A 19,798-nucleotide genomic window follows, 5' to 3' on the forward strand; every position below is an offset into this window, starting at 1 on the left:
TTAGGATAGGTTTGCATAATTGGGGGCTGACTGACAGGAGGCTTTCACAGCCCTCCGGCTCCTTTAATCAAACTCTTTGCCTGTTTCTAGATTCATTTTAAGTTTGATTTTTGGGCTTTTTGGGCCTTAATTGGAGAGATGGGACAGTGGATAGAGTCAGAAATCAGGGAGAGAGAGACAAATAAGGAGAAACAGCACTAATGGGTGAAAGCATGGATACTACCAGCGGCATGTTCAAGGGGCTTTACAGAACCTGTGTCGAGAGCTGGAGATAAATGAAACCTCTGAACAGCCAATCAGAGAGATTCCTCTCACCGACGGTCCAACTAGGACCGACGATCACCTTAAGGGGGTCACTATATAAAGATTAATGAAGATCTTAACCCTGATCATGTTGAATTCTCTTAACGCCTGAAACACAAGTCATCGCCCTGTCATGAACCCAGAGGAGGACATGAAAGAGCAGCAGTTGAACATGGATTGAGCGTAGCACTCATCGTTCATTTTGTCAGCCAACAGTATTAAATATAAACAGCAAACCGCTCCCCGCTCCCCGCTCCCCCTCTCACAGATTATTGGACTCCTATCACACACCACCACTACGAGCGTCTCGGTTACCGGCAGCCTGAAAGTCTGGGACAACGAGCTGGATTTACATCTGACCCTAAAGATCATCTCCTGTCTCCTCCGCCTCCTCTCCACCCTCCTCCTCTATTTGCTGTTTGAAGAGGAAGCATAGAGACACTGGATCCCCCCCCCCCCCAACAGGTGCAAGGGTGCAGCAATGCACGCTGGGTCATATCAGGAGGCAGACCCCCTCCCACCCCCCGCCCTCCCTCACACCTCTCTCACCACAAATCCCTGCTGCAGACCCTCCTACCAAACCTGTCTCCCTTTGGACTCTTGTCTTTTCCAGATGGTAGCAATCATCTCGGTCTCAGACCTTTTTTACGAGAACTTTAGACTTTCCCCTCCTAAATTCTTCTCTTTATTGGTTCTCGAGCCCACATGGACAACACAAGTAGCTTCAATAAAAACCGCACCTCCGACTGAAAATAGAATCTACATGAGATTGTTCAAAATCCCTTTTCTTGTCTTGATTCAATAAGGAAGTGGGCACATTTCCAAATAAAGCACCAGGTTGTAATCCAGACATGGTTAGAAAGAAACCAGCTCTTTGGATCCTCGTCTCATCCAAAGACAACTTTGTGAAGAATCGTCTTTCTTTATATTTTGATTGCAGTTGCTGATCTCCGGATTGTTTTCGGTATCCTCCGCTTTCATTCAAATCCGATTTGAGAATTAGACTTTTAAAACTCTTGAGTGAAGTGATCTTCTCAAAGAGATCGGAGGAGATTTTTGAGGGTTTTGTTTGTCTTGGACACACAGGCACACACTCTACAAAGCTATAAAATGACTTTGTTCCCCACGGCGGCTGAAAGGTGCTTGTAAAACTCAGCGAAGAATGTGTGGCTCCATTGGAACAGTTATCAGATAGGTCAAAGGTCATTTATTATGTCAAATCCACTTTACCATGTTTCTAACACTAAAGTTTGTCTACAAACCCCCCAATGATGAGAAAAGTCCATCCTCTCCGTCTTTTGAAAATGTGTGCTCAAACAGGCCGTTTGGAGATTTTCCCTTCATGACATCACAAAGGGCAGTAACCCCTCCCCCAGGTGGGTGACACTCCCACAGCTAGGTGTTCGTTCCGCCCTCTGAGTCTGCCTTCTCACCGTAAACAATAGGACATGGAGCGAGAAAGCGTAGAGGCTTGAAGCCGTCTGGTTAAATTCTTGGTTTCATATCGGGGCACTATCTTGTGATTTGCAGAACAAGCTGTTTAGCGCCCCCTGCAGACTTCTCCTGGGATTACTCCAACATACGCTTACTTTATGATATGAAACTTTTAGTTTGGACATCCAGCATTGTAACACTGTATGTGAGATTTTCACCAGAATGAAAGTCCTGGAGCGCCTCTGTTTGGCTCAGCTATTCTCTCTCTCTCTCTCTCTCTCTCTCTCTCTCTCTGTCTCTCTCTCTCTCTCTCTCTCTCTCTCTGTCTCTCTCTCTCTCTCTCTCTCTCTCTCTCTGTCTCTCCCTCGCTCTTTCTCTACATCAATCTATCCGATGATGTCCCCTTTCCGAGCCCAATTACCGGTAACCATGGAGGGCTGATGAAACCGGTCTGACGACACCAGCGTGTCCTGAGAGCACAAAGGGCCTTCTATTCATCTGACGGCTCCGTTTGTATTGAAAGCCTGATCAGTATGTGCGTGTGCCGTTCTGCCGGGGTTTATGATGTAAACACAAACACGTCCTGATGGTAACGTTCAGATGGAGATGTCTTCTGCCTCTCATTGTGTCACTCTGTCTCTCTCTTCTTGCATCATTGAAGACGCCTCAGGGATGATGTCGTCTGGTGTTGACATCATTTTTCTTGGCACAAAAAAGCCCACCTTCCTGTGTGGAACAAAGAGAATAAAATCTAGGAAATGAAGTGGGGAACAAGTCAACAATGTGACATTCATGCAGCAGCCGTGTTGATGTGGATTTTTAGGCTCTTTACAAAATGTGTATAAGGGTGGCACGTGCCCAAAGCTTGCAGTTTATCATAATATCTCTGTTTATCTGTGGTTGTCAGGGGATGTAAACATGCATCATTTAGACGAGATGCTCAATGAACAAGCCTGTGATGCAGCTCCACACAGTGTTCCATGATGGACGCTTCTTTCCCACACTCTTCCCCCCCCGACGCCCGTCAAGTGACTGAACGCTCTGAATGTGTGCGATATAATACTAGAATATTGTCTTCAATCCTATTCTCCCTGTGTGTGTCTCCTGCAGTGTTTCAGCAGCAGGCGGTCCACAGCCCTCTGGAGCAGCAGAAGCAGAAGCAAAAGTCGGGCGGAGGCGGCGGCGGAGGAGGAGGAGGGCCGATCCCCTGTCAGAACTGTGGGAAGCCCTGCAAAGGGGAGGCGCTCCGGGTCCAGAACAAACACTTCCACATCAAGTGCTTCGTCTGTAAAGGTATGTAACGGCCAGTTGTGACCTTTGACCTTAACACGCCCGCTCCACAAGCCACAGCTCTTACAACCTCCGAAAATATAGCGCGTCTGACGCAGGAATGTAGGTTGTAAAGCAGAAACACAACCCTCCTTGTTTTAGAAATATCTGAAGGTGAGGTCATACTTCTTACTGCAGCAAAACTTGACCATCAAATCTTCACTCATCACCAGATTCTGGCGCCATACATTGATGTTTGGAAGTATGAATTTACTTCCCTGTGCCGCTTTCTGAATTTTTGAAGGGATACAATCAATATATGTGTCTTTAATTTTCTGATAAATATGAGGTCTAGTATGACTGATGGTTCAGCAGAGAAAAGATACTTTGCGTGTGTGTGTGCTTGTGTGTGTGTGTGTGTGTGCTTGTGTGTGTGTGCGTGTGTGCGTGTGGTTGTGTGTCTATTTTTACTCTGTAGGTGTCACATACTTGAAATGTGTGTGCTTGTGGTAAATCGTGGGATGTGTTTTTTTTTTTCAACATGTGACTGTATTTGTCGGAGCGTGTGTCAGCGCCCCTCCCAGCTCAGACTCTCAGCACGAAGCCTTGTGTCAGGCTGCTTTGTTGTCGTCAACACACTCTGGTTGCTAGGCTACCAGAGGGGTCGCCACAGTGTTGACGGCTTCCCAGAGTTTATCGCCTGTTATCACACACTGACCAGGAGACTCCCTGTCTGTGTGTCCTACACCCCACCCCCCAACCCCCACCCCTCCTCCTCACCCTCCACCTTAAACTCTACGAACGAGGGAGGACTGAGCAGAGGGTGTGCATACCCATGATGCATTAGTGATGCATGTCTTAATTGGCTTATTTTCACAGTTCAAACAGTATCTAGTGTAACTTCCCTGAAGAAAACTTTTTCATTTTACAGCAACATAAAATAAAAGCATACAGAAGTAGTACACAGAACACAGAAGTTTTATAAATATTGGTATTGATTTTATTCTGAGGGGAATTTCACTCTTATGAAACTCTAGTAAATTGCTTCAGTTGACAACAGAGAAACAGGTTCAGATTGTTATTTAAGGTGTCCGACAACATCTATAAAGTGACCCCTCCAGCAGGGGTTTGTCCAGACTTTGTTCCACACCCCTGCCAGACCTTTATAAAGGAAACACCTTTTTTTTTTAACATTGATCTCTTCAAAGCCACCAGACCGCATTTACAAGAAGTGGCATTTTACTCTGCAGTAGAAAGACAGGAGTTGCTGTTCCACCGCTGCGTCAACCAGTTACTGAAGTTTGCATTATTGTGTATCTTTGGCTTTTAAACACAGTATTTATTTGACACATGATTTTGTTTAAAAAGGAACCCACCGAGGCAGCAGTAGACAAACACATCCCTTTATATTCAAAGTTAAATAACTGTTTTTGTCAATGCGTCTGGTAGCTCTGCAGAGTGAGATGTGAAAGTAGTTTCTGGTTTGATAAAAAGGATAAAGAGCATCCTACTCTTTAAGATATTTCTCTGAGGGGATCTTTCAGTAGTCTCATTTCCCTGCAGGGATTAAGTCTCTGCATGTTTTGCAACCGGCCTGCTGAAACGTCTACGGGAGCAATCTCACAACTATAAGTATCTTTTAGTCGCCCCAAATATATTAGCGTCTCTCCTGTGTGTAGAATTTGTATTTAGATCTTTTACCCCCTCCTTATGTCCATCTTAATGCATCGTGGCAGCACCACATGCCAGTTATAACTCCAGACTGTAAATATTAACGGATGAAGCCTGAGTGACGTCACCCGTTTGTTCCTGCAGGGGGCGCTGGAGTCCCATCGATGGCGGTCTCCATGCTGGAAATGCTGTCTCAGTCTAACTTTCAGTCAACCTAACGACAGGCTGAGAGCTGGAGCTGAGGCGGGTTTTAAGCCTCCTGACAAACCATTACACCGCGCCCACCTGTCAATCATGTCAGCTAACAGGATGTAAACATGTTAAATTGTGCTGTAAAAACTGGCTTTTTTAAATGGGTGTGTAAGTGAAATCCGGTGTTACTGGAGCCAGCCTCAAGTGGACACAAGTGGAATTGCAGGATTTTGCACTTCTGCATCGGCTTCATTTTTCAAGAGCGGAGGTTACCGCTTGGTTATAACACAGTTTTTTTTTTTTTTTACATTTTCATTGATTGGCTACTCTTAATTTAAGAGCCTTGACTCGTGTAGAATCAGCTCGTGTTGTTTCACATCGTACAGCTGTTAAGGAATGAGACTCTCATGCCTCACTAATCAAGCATGGTTTGTTTTTTCTTGTGGGGCTTTTATGTTTGAAACAGTAAATAGTGATGATTACACGCCTGGAGTCACGCTCGCACATTACTCATCAGAATTAAAAGCTTTAAAGTCATTATTTTGATGAACCTGGTTGTTGTGATTAAAGGGAGAGGGAGCATGTTTTCATGGCTGTTTTGGCTTGTTTTCCGAAGAGCTTCATTAGGAACGCTGTGAGGCTGGCCGTCTTAACGTCAGGCACTCAGGAGGTTTATTAATACCATGTAGAGGCCAAAGTGAGGAGTTATGTGAAGGCGCTGCTCCGTCCAACCAGTTCTCATCGTATCTGTTGTCGCCAATTTGAAGTGTGTTAAAGTGTGTGTGTGCTAAGTCAGGTAAACATTGCATGTCAATATTGCTTTTGCTGCTACGTCACACACACGGGGTCGACAAACTTTGTGGCTTCCTCTGATTCCTCAATCCCCAGTCCCCTGTCACTCCCTGATCTCCCCGCCTGTGGCTGTGATCACCGTCTACGCCCAGGTGTGCAGGTGACGTAGCAGCGAAAGCATCGTTTACCTGATTTACCACACACACACATTAAATTCTACCTAAATCCTCAAATTAAATTCTAAGTAATCTGGGTTACTTATGAGCTGATTTTCCCGACTTTGCAGGTGTTTGTTGGGCAGTTTTTTCTGTTAACTCGACCCGATGTTGACCGAAAAGAATCACAAAGTCAGGAATGGAAATAAAACAGCAGGCGGAGTGGGGCTCAGATTTCTCTATCTGCAGCTCAAACCTGAACATGAAAGAGATAAACAAAGACGTGATTCAGGTTCAGCAGCCAAGCTCAACACGGTGCAGTCCTCACGTAGAAGTTCGTGTTTTCATTCTTTATAGCATGTGTTAATAAAATCAGCCCCTGTTGATCTGCAGAACGTAAACACGCCTCACCTCTGACCGAGTGCACTCGATCTAAGCTGTTAAGATGAACCTGGAAGAGAATCAAGCCCATGGACCCTGACCATATCGCTGTATTAGTGCCAATTACAAGCCTGGGTGTTAGCCAGCAGGCTAACAGAGCCAGGTCTGAAGTGAGGAACTCGTCAATGCTCAGCTAGCCATGTGTGTAATTAACACCGAGCTTAGAGGTGCAGTGGATTAATGTGAGGTAGTGTTAGCTGCTTTAGCATTGGCGGGCTCTTAAGGTAGCTAATAGTAAACACAGCCTCACAACAAGTGCACAGTTTAAAGATCCCATATTCTCCTCATGTTCACCGATCATGTTGTCTGTGAAATTTATAGAGAAGCTTCTTCTTCCCACCTGTCTACTCTCTTCCGATTGGCCAGCTCTCTGGACGCTTTCAAGGGGGCAGAACGCTGCAGAGCTGTCAGGGAAGGGCTGCTCTCCAGTGCTGAAAGTTTTTAGGTTTTTTTCTTAGGTTTACTTTTTGGGTTGTTACGCCTTTATTCTTTTTGGAGATAGCACAGTTGATAGAGTCAGAAGCCGGGGAGGGAGAGTGAGGAACGACATGCAGGAAAAGGAGCCACAGGTCGGATTCAAACCCTGGACACCCGCTCTCAAGAACTTTAGCCACCATACATGGGGCCTGTGCATTAACCGCTAGGCTACCAGCACCCCGAGTGTTGAAAGTTTTTTAGGTTGTTTTCACACCGACAGTTCGTTTGCTCTGGTTTGAATCATGGACCAGTTTGTTCAACTGTTGCAAAATTACCTCATGTTTGGTCGGTGTTCACAAGGGGACATTTACATGCAGACTCAAATGTGTGATGCGTGAGGAAAATGCTCTCTGACTGGTCTGAATTTCTTGCCGGAAGAATTCTGGAAGGAAACAAAGACTAATTGACTCCTGATTGGCTGTAGCTTTGAATCATTTCACATGGTCTTCATCAGCAGACTAAGACTGACCAGGAGTCATGATATCCAAGACTCCACTCCACACTGCAGCTCCAGGCTTCAGAGCGTCTGATGAGCACTAATTGCTGCTTTCATGGCAGCTTCTGTCAACAGCAGGCTCTGTGGTAGAGGAAGTGTGTTTTATTTTAGGTACCAACTGGGCCTGTCTTTGTGTATCCTGTTATGTCTGCTCCTTTGACGCCTTTAAGCTGACACTGAGACACCATCAATTCTTCAGAGCTGCAGACAAAACGACCTCGCAAAACAACTCAGGCAGACTTCAAACTCTTAATCTGTTTTTTTGTGTTTTGTTTTCGTGAAGCACAATCACATCATCCAGAAAGCATCTGAATACAGCGGGGAGTACTCAAAGGAGAAAATATGTGGTCACACCCCAATGTTGACAAGCCTGCATGAAAACTGAGAAACGGTGAAAGAGTTTGAACTGTGAAAGAGTCAGACACTTTGTCATTCACACAATAATCACAACACACCCAACACACTGAGGAGTGTTGTCTTTGATTGAGCTGCTTAGTTTTTATTCATAAAGATGGAGAAGTCAGACAAGCTTGAATTCTTCTCAGTCACACATGTGAATCTCCTGGATAAACAATGACGTTTGTCTCAGTAGACAGCGAATCTCTTCTTTCAGACAAGCTTTGACTGACTGTTGGTTTTAGCTTGTGGTTGAGCACTAATGGTTATTCTGGACTCAGAATAGTGTCCAGAAAAAGACCAAAAATGCATGGTATCACTTATTAATTGGCGGGACCTTTCGCTTAATCTATCAGAAAACAACTGGCTGATAAGATTGATTGCAATGATTTGGTGTAGACTTGATGGACACTTGTTCATATCCATCTCTTTATGCTGAACATTAAAAGGAGAATTGGTTATTGACCAATCAACATCCACCTCTGGTCAACTGAGATTCTCCAAACGGCCTGTTTGAGGACACATTTTCTGAAAAGTGGAGAGGATGGACTTTTCTCATCATTGGGCGGGTTTATAGACGGACTAGGGACACATATTAGTGTTAGAAAACATGAGGGAGTGTAATTTGTATAATATGTGACCTTTAAGAGGACACAATGTCCAGGATTGTCTGGATTGGATTTGTAAGACATGACATCATTAGATATGTTTGTAATAGTCCTTTGGGATACTTACTCTCAAAACTTAAAGAATCAAGCCCAACTTTTAATCCAAGTGTAAATGGACCTTGACTCGAGAGAGTTTTATCATCTTCTGTATTTTTTAAATGAACAATATACGCTTAAATGAACTCCTTTAGAGGACTTTGGACAATTTGGATAAGAAGATAATGGCTTAATTGTACAACTGAGATAGAAACCAGAAATAGAGTCAGTTAACATAATGGTTTACTGATGTTTACGTTGTGCGGTGAGAAATCACAGCTCTGACTCCAGCTCTTGCACGCGTTCATCTTTCCTTTGAGGTTTTTGGCAGATTTATGGATTGCATTGTGTTTTTCACAACAGCCCGAGCCTGAGTGTGTGTCTTCCTGGAAGTGAGCTCGGTAAATAGACACTGCTCGCCACATGTTGAAGCCCTGATGCTGGGATCAGTGGTGTTATAATAGCAGATGGTTGTGATGTTCTCAGTTGGGCGTAGGCTATTGGATTGTCTCGTTCTTGGAAGCAGGCTCACAAGAACACACTCACGGGGAGACGCTGTGTGTGTGTGTGTGTGTGTGTGTGTGTGTGTGTGTGTTATCCCAGGGGTGCTAAACTCGAACACAAATATACGGGGGAAGATAACCAGGTGCACACTTAAAAGAAAATACAGAGGTATCTTTGAACACATGAAATGTTGACCTCATCTACAGATTATTATGTTTTACTGTCTAAGCTGTTTTTGGATTCATGAGATTTGGTGGAAAACTTTATTTACATCCAACATGTTCTTAAAAACATCAACAGTTTTAAAATATGGATTTTAAAGCAACAACATGTAACTTTTCCATCTTAAATTAGCAGTTTCAAAGTTGCTCTAGAAGTCATAACCTTCAACAGGGGGGATGGCGTCTCGCTCATGTCCACAGATCGCCCGGTCGCCTGCTAACAGCGTTCTGTAAGTTTGGCAGGAAGACGCTGGTCTCTTGTGAGAAGTGCGTACAGCTTTTACGGCGCTTTAGCCCGTCTCAGTACTGGCCAAAAGCCGGACAAAAATCAACATTCAAAGGATAGACAATCACCAGAAGAGTCGAGGGAGAGTGACAGACAGTATGAAGACCGAAAGGAGAGGAAGTTCCAGCCACACTGACGAGGCCGCTGGAGTTGGCTTTAGTTAAGTGTTTTACCAAATGTGGCGATCACTGCAGACATATGCGGACGAGTATATTGAGCATAGAGTAGATGAGGCAGATTTGCTCAGAAATCAGAAGTAATGATCCTGGACCAGTGCTTACAAAGATGGCTCCAGTGATCCTGAAAAGGACCAGTGGTAAGTGTATCTTAATGTTGACCCCTCCTAGTATTTTTGGTGCTTTCATTATAAAACTCTTCTATAATCAGGCTAAACTGTTTGCATCCTGTCCCGAGGTAGTCTGTAATAAAACTGAACTACCTCAATGAACAGATCTCTAATGATCTCAAGAGTGTAATAAGATGATGTGTAGCTCTGTTATTTAGACGATAGACAGACCACCCCCGCCTCTTGCCTCGTTAGAAGCCTGCTCGAGGTCAGAGCAGAGGAAGTCTGGACCTCTGTGAGTCGATTTGACCCGTCAGAGTGATCAACCTTGAATTTTTACTCCTTTCAAGCACAATCCATAGCTGTTCAGATCAATAGCAGCAGGCTTTAAACTGTACCATCAAGGTCATGGACGCATGTATGGAGAGTCATTGTAAAACATGAGGTGAAGCCAAGGTGCCACATTCATGGCACATAGCACACATCACATGTGTATATTTAACTCTGCTTACACACGTGCACTGTGGACGTCGATGTGGAACATGAGGCAGAGTCAAGGTCACGCTCATATATATTTTATATGACACAGGGACGTGGCTGTAAATAATATTTGTGGAGGTGTGGTGTGATGAAATGACACATTTGATCTGTCTTTATTCTACACACACATACACATCCTGCAAGCACAGCCTCTTGAAGATGTGTGTGTATATTGAATTCATCAAAAGCTCTGGACTGTTAAATTGGATTAGATAGAATTTTGTCTGTCTTATATGACATGCAGACTGAATTCACTTGCACAGTGCTTCACCCTCACACGGTCGTTTTGGACGTCCCTCTGTTTGTCTGATATGAGAGCAGTTATCAGGTCAACAGGTGTTGCAGTGATGGAAGCGGTCAAGAGAAGTGGTTCAGATAGAAGTGATTGTACCCGACCTAAAAAGCCTCTGCATGTTTCTAATAAGCTCCACGAGCAGAAACGTGCTCAAACTAGGATCAATATTGGAGATGCTTTTGAAAAATGGAGAGAGGTTAGAACACAGAAAGGATTACAGACCCATGCAGAGCTGGATAAACACTGAAGCTTCAGAGTTTTTCTGTGCTGTTCTGCAGATGATTTAGACTGGGTTCATCAGTCTTTTCGCTCACAAAGCAGCTAAAAAGAACCAGTAAGAATGAACTCAAACCATTGAAACTGGTCTGTGAGGCCTCAATAATGAGCCAGAGATACTAAAAGGATCCTTAAAGTTGGGTTTAACCTCTTGATACAGATTGTGGTTGCTCATACAAGTATTTAAGGTCGATACCCCACTCTTAATTTCAACTACATGACTTGAATCTTTTCCAAACCACTGCGTCCACTCCTTTCATCCCTTGGACTTTGTTTTTACACGAGTAAAACAGATGCAACATATTTTATTCACAAATCACGACGGGGCAAATTTGTTGCACATCTATCCATTCAAGCATGTAACTCCCGCGGCTCCTCTCCATGCTGAATCAAACCCAAGGAAGAACAGACTTGACTCTGTGATCCTGCAGTGCGGAGGAAGCAGATTCAACAGCAATTCCTCTGAGAGTACATTCACGTTATGTAAGTGTCTTCACAGTGCAGAGATAAGCCTACAGAGATGGAAGTAATCAGTTTTTCTGTCAAGTAATCTGCCTTTCAGCCTTGTAAAATGTTGTAATCGAGTTCCGGCAGAAGAGCAACCTTTACACCTTCTTCCCGCTGGTCAACCCGGGACGCTGCTATTCCTATGAGCGCCGTTATTACATGGAAGAAGAAGAAATGCTTTGTTTCTTCAAGATCCTCCTCATTCTTAAGCTAACATGCTGCTTAGGGTTTTGTTGTTACAGAATATCGTAAGTTTAGCTAGCCTATTAGCCTCTCAAAGACCCAACCACACACACCAGAAGTTCAAAAGGTCAAACTCTCTAGAAGTTTTATCTCCCTGCAGGGGTGTATATCCTGACACATTCTGTCCTCCATAGCTATGTCTCAGGACAAAATGGCTAATTAGCTGCATCGTGATCTCATCCACCAACCCATGAGCAGAGTGAACACACACACACACACACACCCTCTGTTGTCATAGAGACGGGATGGTTTCTAAATGATGAAATCTCTGTTTGAGCACAACATTCAGTTGAATTGGAGAAGGGGTCAAGGCTGAGGATCAAACAGTTCTCTGTAACCACTAAAAGTATTTCATATGTTTTGCTGTTGATTGTAGCATGTCTTCACTCTGTGTGTCCCCTAAACATCAATACAAGAAAACAACACAGATTGCTGTAGTTTTAGACGTGCCAGCTTTTCAGCCAACCCACCTGGTTTTTATGCTTCATAGACTGTATGAAACATGGACATAGTCTCATGGAAGTCACCTATTGGTCTCTGAAGAAGCCCAACAATGGTGGACGCCATATTGGAGCTGCTACCTCCACATAACTTTGGATCAGTCTAGTAGGAGGAGAAGGCGGAGTTCAGACCATTACCATCTTTATGCAAGTAATGAATCTGCTGCGTTACATTTTCTTTTCACCAGAACGTTCTTATCCGGTCTGCAAATATTCTCGTTATAGAGTCGTATTGTGTTTCTGTATATTCGTCCATTACTTCCACATCGACCCTTTTATATCATGTCTTGCCTAAGGAGAGCCCCGGCACCTCCTCCCGTCTAACAGGGATAATCTCCCGCCCTCCCGAGGGGAAGTCCACCAGAACTCCTCTAGACATTTTCAGGAGAAAACGTGAAAACGTCTGTGGAACGAAGGGATGAGAGGAAGCAGCTTTGGCGATTCCATTAGCACTGATGAATACAACTAAAAGAGCATCTTTTGTCTTCCTCCTGCACTCAGACTCTCACTCGTTGATCTGTATAACGTGTTAGTGTTCCAGTAACTTTGCCTTCATCTGCACTCTTTGCACATTGTTGTTGTACTGCAGATGAACGAATAGCATAAAATGCTTTTGTTTGCTGCTCTCACTGCTAAAAGGGTGTTATGCTTTCTGGCTGTGTAAGCTCCATAAATGATGCATGAGCTCATATGGGCTCTGCTGCTCAGCTGCTTAAGCAACTGAGTTATAATACAGTAAGAAGGGGAGTCTTAAGTGCAAACTGGAAGCACAGGTATAAATATTCAGGGATTGTAAAACGAGCTGACAGTAACGTGTACTCAGGCGTCTGGGCAAGGATTCCCGTCTGCATCTCTTCCAGGTCTCTGTGTCACTTTCTAGGAAACAGAGATGTTTGTTTTTTTATTTTAAGGAACCACTGAAATAATTCTCAAGTTATCTCAAACAAGTCCAGTCTAGTCTCAAGTATCGTAAAACATTTTTTCTGATTTTAACTTTGAAACTGTAAAAGAAACAGCACTCGGAAATCCTTCCTTCTTCTGGTGTATGTGTGTGTCCCATCCATCCACCCAACCATCAACACATCCATCCATCTATCCATCACCCATCCACCCAACCATCAACCCATCCATCCATCCATCCATCCATCCATCCATCCACCCAACCATCAACCCATCCATCATCCATCCATACATCCATCCATCCATCCATCCATCCATCCATTCATCCATCCATCCATCCACCCAACCATCAACCCATCCATCATCCATCCATACATCCATCCATCCATCCATACATCCATCCATCCATCCATCCATCCATCCATTCATCCTTCCATCATCCATCCATCCACCCAACCATCAACCCATCCATCATCCATCCATCCACCCAACCATCAACCCATTCATTCATCCATACATCCATCCATGGTAAATGAACTTGAGCTTGTATATTTCTTTTCTAGTCTTCTGACTCCTCAAAGATCTTTTACACCGCAGGTCACACCTGCACATTCACACACTGATGGTAGAGGCTGCTGAGTAAAGAATCCATCAGTATTGACTTATCCCATTCATACACATTCATACACCGCATATACAAAGCAGCGGGAGCAACTGGTGGTTAAGTGTCTTGCCGAAGGACACATTGGACATGTGGCTGCAGGAGCTGGGGATCGAACCCTCGACCTTCCTGTTGAGAGGCGACCGACTCTACCATCTGAACCTCAGTTATCCATCCATCAAGCTTTCTCCTTCTGCTGGTGTTTACTTCATCATCATCCCAGAGTATTATCTCACCGTGGACAGGTTGCCAGACATCTGAACCGGATGTGAGAGAGCCGGTAGCAGCCGTTGGAAAGTACGGCGTCCACTTCCTGAGAAAACATTCCTCCTCGTATTGTTTTTGTTGTTTTATTAGTGCGCTGTAACTCCTGTGAGGGCTTGATAAAAAAAAGTGAAACAGTGCAAAGACTAGACAAAGGTTGTCCAACATGTCAGTCAAAGTTGTAATACGGGGATTAGAGGCTGGGAGAGTTGGATTGTGAAAATGTTGATGTTTCACTTTTAGTTCATGGGAAATGAACGTAAAAGAAAATGCTGTAAACCTTGCTTCTCGTGATGTTCTCACTCTCTTTTCAATTCCTCTAATCTCTGAAAGCATGAACTTAAACTAACGTGCATTCAGCAGTTACACAACTTAACAACAACAAACTGCCTCTGAGAAAGAAAAGCTACATGCACAGGTTGTTGGATGTGTGCTTCCTTTTCAAGTAAAAGGACAGATTTGGTGCAGCATTGGAAAATATCCACCCAATAAAGTTTTTAACGGCTGAAATGTGATCCACACTGTGTTGTAAATGGTTTTCATTTGGCTTTTATTGAGGCAAGATGACGTAACAAGTACAGAAATTATAACCAATCAGTGTGAAGTATGTTTTCCAAACTAGCATTGACAGTGAATATATTTTTTTTGTAGCTTGGCCTGCTGACCAGTTAGTCAGCGGTTGCAGCAGCAGGATTTTCTGTGACTCAAAGCTCAGGGTGGTGTGGTGACGACAGCTCAACAGTGACATGAGTTAGTTGTTTTTGCTTTCTCAAAATAAGAGGACAACTTAATATCTGTGATTGAAAGACTTTTATCTGCTGGCAGTGATTGCCGCTGGCATTCCCTTCGGATACACTGATTAGGATTTGGAGTTGTGCTAGTTGCTACTCAATGTTAAGCTACTTCAGACTGTCAAGCATATTGAAGTTTTACCCCTGTAGTTGCAGTCCATTTTGGCTAAAATTGTCCTTTGCTCGAGCTGCATTGTTGTGTGAGCATGCTAATGTTAGCGCTCTTTAGTTAGCTCGTAGCTTCACATTGTATATAAATTGACACAGAATGACTGTGATCTAAAAACTCTTTCTAACATCCAAATAATCAGTGAGTATGTCTTCTTGACTAAAACAGCTTTTATACTCAAGGGGAGGAGCCGGCCGTCCTGTCCATGTAAACACAGCTCTGACAACAACACAGCCAGCGGGACTCGAGCTTCTCACTCATTGTAGACAGTCATGACTCAGAGATATATTTACACAGGAGAGACTGGATCTCTGATATATTTATGTGTAACATGTCGCACATTCTTCTTTTAATATAACTTTGTTTTAATGACTTCATCACCTTTGTTATATAGAGCAAGGTTTGGGACTCATTTTTTGTAACTGGTTTCAGTGGGCAGAATGTGTTTTAGCCTATTTTGTGTGTGTGTGTGTGTGTGTGTGTGTGTGTGTGTGTGCATCCTTACAGTATGTTTTGAGGGTGTGTCTGATTTCATCTACATGTCCCCTCAAACCTTCTCATATTCCTGCAAGGACGTATAGCTGTGGTCGTCCGGAAAGCAAATGTTATGTCTGTGTGATCTCATCTAAATGACACCAATGTGTCTTACCTCATACTTTCACATACGGCTGTGAGTTCAAACATTATGGGTGTGTGTGTGTGTGTGTTTGTGTGTGTGTGTGTGTGTGTGTGTGTGTGTGTGTATGTGTGTGTGTGTGTGTGTGTGTGTGTGTGTGAAAGTTCACTGGGCAGTCCCAGGTTTTTAACACTGACCAGTGAAAACATTCCCTCATTTATCTTTCCTGCCGTTTCCACACAAAGAAAGAATGGATGGAAGAGAACGAGGGGTATTGTTTTTGCTAAAGGAGTGGAAAAATAGAGCGTGTTTCCCCCTGAGGGTGTGGCTGGTCAGTGATGTCATGTTGTTGCCACGGTTACACTGTAATCATTGTGTGTGTGTGTGTGTGTGTGTGTGTGTGTGTGTGTGTGTAATAGAGAGTGGAGGGTGATTTGGAGTTCCTGTCGTGTGTTGTTAAGAGCCGAACAAATCGACACAGTCCAGTCTTTATACACACACACAGACAAACAGTGTGAGTTTATTTGCTCTTAAAGCAGGTTCAGAAAAACATTCAGACGAGTCAGACTGGATCTGCTCAATACAAAACCTCCTCTTCTTTTTACGACTTCTCAAACAATCGTCTATGAATAGGTCTGTGTGATGTTTATTTATGTAAGTGTTGGTAACAGTTTCGTACAATAAGTTCACCCAGGAGTCACAATCATGCAGGCTTCAGTCATGGTGACATTTATGGATCATTTTTATATGTAAAGGATCCATTTTCAATATTTAACATAAATCTTGCCGTTGAGATTCATTGCACTAGAGTTTGCTGCTTAAAAAACGAAACTTTCCTGATAAGTGGTCATGGGATTATTTACTCACCTGCTGTTTATAAATAGTACTCATGCCGTACATCTCTAGATTCAGACCGTGTAAACCATTTCAAGATCCAACATCCACAGCAGCCACAATCTACGCATCTGTCAGACCACCGACAAAGAAACTATTTTAACCGTCTTTTGACTTCTCCTTTTGAGATTTACTGAACTCTCTCAATCATTATATTCCAACAAAACAGTCCTGCTGCATCGCCACGAGTCCCCTCGATCCAAATCCAGAGAAAGATTTAATCCAACCACATCACATCCAGAAAGATCCACTAATGGCTTCAAGTTTGCCACAGCTTTTCCCGATTTCCCCCCGTGTTTTCTGTAATAGGATTTATTTGGGACTGCAGTCGAACTCTGACCTTATAATCAACACCGAATTTGGCCAATTACGGCCTTCCATTCTCTGTTCCCAGACTGTAATAACCAATGAGAGTCTGAGTTGAGAAGAGGGGCCTGCCCCTGTTCTGATGTATCTACACCCGCCCGATTGCATGTGACTGTTCCGATGACTGATGTTTCTTGTAGCCAATGAAACACGTGGATATGCTTCTTCAATCAATAACCCGCATCCCTGAAACAGGAATCTATCTGTAAACAGATTGCAATCTGTGATGAAGGCCTGTCTTAATCACAACGGTAGTACGCACGTTTGAAAGATTTTTGAAATCATTTCAGCACATTCTGAAACTGCAGAGTGTTAGCTTTCAAAAGAGACCTCCAAACGGTTTAGGAACATCATTCAATGCCCTCAGTGTTCAGGCGATATAACACATTTAACAGAATCTTAAAATTAGACAACATCACACACATATGCTCGGCATGATTCCCGAGGAAGACGCTCAACTACACAGGGCAGATGTGACGCTCATGTGTTCCCATTCGACCACGACCTACGGCTGTTGGTGCACATGTGCCACAGAGTTTATACACCTGCACAGGGAGTAGAGACTGTGGCCACGCTGACAGCTCTCAGACGATGTGTTCAGGTGTTGTTGTGGATTGAGCTAACACGCTCCTAATGAAACTGCAAACACATCAGCTTTGTCTAATCGTTTCTCTCTTCCCTTTGTCCCCCTCCCCCCCCCCCCCCCCCCTTCTGCAGTATGTGGTGTGGACCTGGCCCAGGGAGGCTTCTTCGTGCGGCAGGGTGACTACATCTGTACTCTGGACTACCAGCGGATGTACGGCACTCGCTGCTTCAGCTGCCAGGACTTCATCGAGGGGGAGGTGGTGTCCGCCCTCGGCAAGACCTACCACCCCCGCTGCTTCGTCTGCGCCTCCTGCAAGTAAGAAACGGGGGAGCTGCGGGGTCCAAAGTCGGATTCAGTCAGACATACCTGTCGACTACTTTCACAGACGTGTTTTGTTTGCTTCGCTTCAAACTGCAACATTTTTCATCAAATACTGACCTCCTACAGATGCTTTTTGGCACTGGCAGCGGCCATTTTTGGTACAAAACCAACATAGTTCAGGGGGTCAGGGTTTTCTAACAGCTTCAGGAGGTAATGGGAGCCTCTCTCAGGCAGGAATTCAAAGTGCGTGATCAGTCAGTGCAGCCACTTAACCCACTCCCACAGATAGTGTTAACAGCCTTTTGAACTGGGTGCGGGTTTCCTGTGTGTGTGTGTGTGTGTGTGTGTGTGTTCATAACTCTGTGATCCCTTCGCTGAACCTGAGATCTGAATGTTCCCGTGTGGCATTTTGGGTTTGTAATGTGATCATCCGCTCATTTTTTATCCTCTTATAACAAATATCTCTTTTGTGGTGGCAAAACACACGGGCTCCTTGTGCCCGATATAAAAATAGATCTGAGGGAAAACGCTGCTTCAGACGAGACTGTGTATGTGTGCGTTACTCTATGTGTGTGTGTTTGTGTATCAGTGTGTGTGTCATAGTCCCAGAGCTGTATATATATATCATCAATAATTAAAGAGTAATCTCGTCTTGTTTTTCACTCCCACTGTCTGGCTTTCTTTGTGTGTTTATGCCTCTCTACACTTAAGAGTCTCTTGCATGCAGGTTTTATTTCACAAATCTCCCGTCTTTGAACCCAGAGGCCGTCGTCTCACTTCATTAAAGCCTCTGAGAGCGGTGGCTAGCTTTACTGGACTTAGAGGTTAGCGACTAAAGACTTTTTGGGGGTTTTCCGTGCTTTTCCGCATCTTTTCGAAATTGGTAGTCATTTAAATCATCCAAACTGGTGGAACACAGAGGCTTACATTTCTGGCTCCGTCCCCCTGGTAGTTCAGAAGTGAAGAAGTGTTTCAGAGGAGGAGAGGTGAAACGTCTTCAAAGATCTTCAAGTTGCCTTTGCATCAAGCTTCGAACCCATTAACAAACGTTCTTTAGAAACACCAGATATATAGGATTTAATTTGTGTAAAGAGAGCAAAATAATCTCCAACATGTGACACGATACAGTTAACGTTAGCATTGGTAGGTACAGCATCAGTGCTGACATTGTTTGTTCTGAATAAACCATTTCTTAACATTATATGTAAATGAATGAGAGGATGTTGACTCTCATATAGAGCTTTCACACTTGCAGAAAACTCCTGATATTTCCTGGAGGAGCTGCATGTGTGAACGCATACCGCCAAATTTTCCCCTCAGAATTACTCTGAAGATATAGAGACCCTCGTTAAATGTGCTTTTCCTGAAGATTAAGACTCATCACCTCGGTAACAGTCGCCACTGTTTTGTACATTTGCCCTGCATGTTCCTGCTTCATGATCATCATGTGGTAAGAGCTTTTGAGACGATCTTTCTGTCCTCACTCCTGCTGGCCCACATAGAAACCGATCTGTCCACTGACGGTCTAAGTCTTGTTTTAGAGGCAAACACTAGATATGTAACATCATTCTGTTGTTCTATCTCCTCTCTTTGTTTGTTTGCAGACAGCCGTTTCCAGCCGGCGACCGAGTGACATTTAACGGGAAGGAGTGTATCTGCCAAAAGTGTACCCAGCCTCTGCCTGCCAACAGCCCTGCACCCATTCAGGCTGTGCACAGTCAGTACTATATTTATGTCTGTCCAAAGCATAAATCATGCACCCTGCTAGCTTTGATTTGTACCACTGTTCGTTATATTTTCTGCCCCCACCCTTAAATCTGCACTTTCTTAAATTGTCTGAAGTCATGCCCCTCACTGAAAACCAGACGGTTCTTTTTTACTACTTTTATTAAATGGTAATGCAGAGAGAACTCCTCCTCACCCCTGGAGGTTCACGTTCACATCATTTGTCATGACGTTCCTCTTCTTGGCTTTGTGCTCTGCAGACTGCTGCGGCTGTGGGAAGGAGTTCAAAAACGAGCAGTCTCTGGTGGCGCTGGACAAACACTGGCACCTGGGCTGCTTTAAATGCAAAGTCTGCAACAAGGTGCTCAATGCCGAGTACATCAGCAAGTGAGTCCGGCTGGGTTCGGGAATAAAGTGCTGCATTCATATTCATGTCATGTTTCCTCTATGGCGACAGGAGCTGCAATGTAAGGAGTTATCGGCTGCTAAATAAACCCTCATAACACTCAACAAATCA

At 44.0% G+C, this 19,798-nt stretch overlaps 1 protein-coding gene across 10 annotated transcripts in view; it reads left to right on the plus strand.

Annotated features, from left to right (window-relative positions):
• Positions 1-19,798, plus strand: part of ablim2 (actin binding LIM protein family, member 2) — an 85,320-nt gene that overhangs the window by 31,460 nt on the left and 34,062 nt on the right. For all 10 annotated transcript variants that reach the window (XM_061031366.1, XM_061031375.1, XM_061031365.1 and 7 more), the window contains exons 2-5: positions 2,848-3,030; positions 17,367-17,550; positions 19,161-19,273; positions 19,542-19,668. In XM_061031366.1, coding sequence (XP_060887349.1) covers positions 2,848-3,030; positions 17,367-17,550; positions 19,161-19,273; positions 19,542-19,668 — 607 coding nt within the window. The remainder of the gene's footprint in view (positions 1-2,847; positions 3,031-17,366; positions 17,551-19,160; positions 19,274-19,541; positions 19,669-19,798) is intronic.

Source organism: Labrus mixtus, chromosome 23 (genome assembly GCF_963584025.1).
Source record: "Labrus mixtus chromosome 23, fLabMix1.1, whole genome shotgun sequence".
Taxonomy (NCBI): Eukaryota; Metazoa; Chordata; class Actinopteri; order Labriformes; family Labridae; genus Labrus; species Labrus mixtus.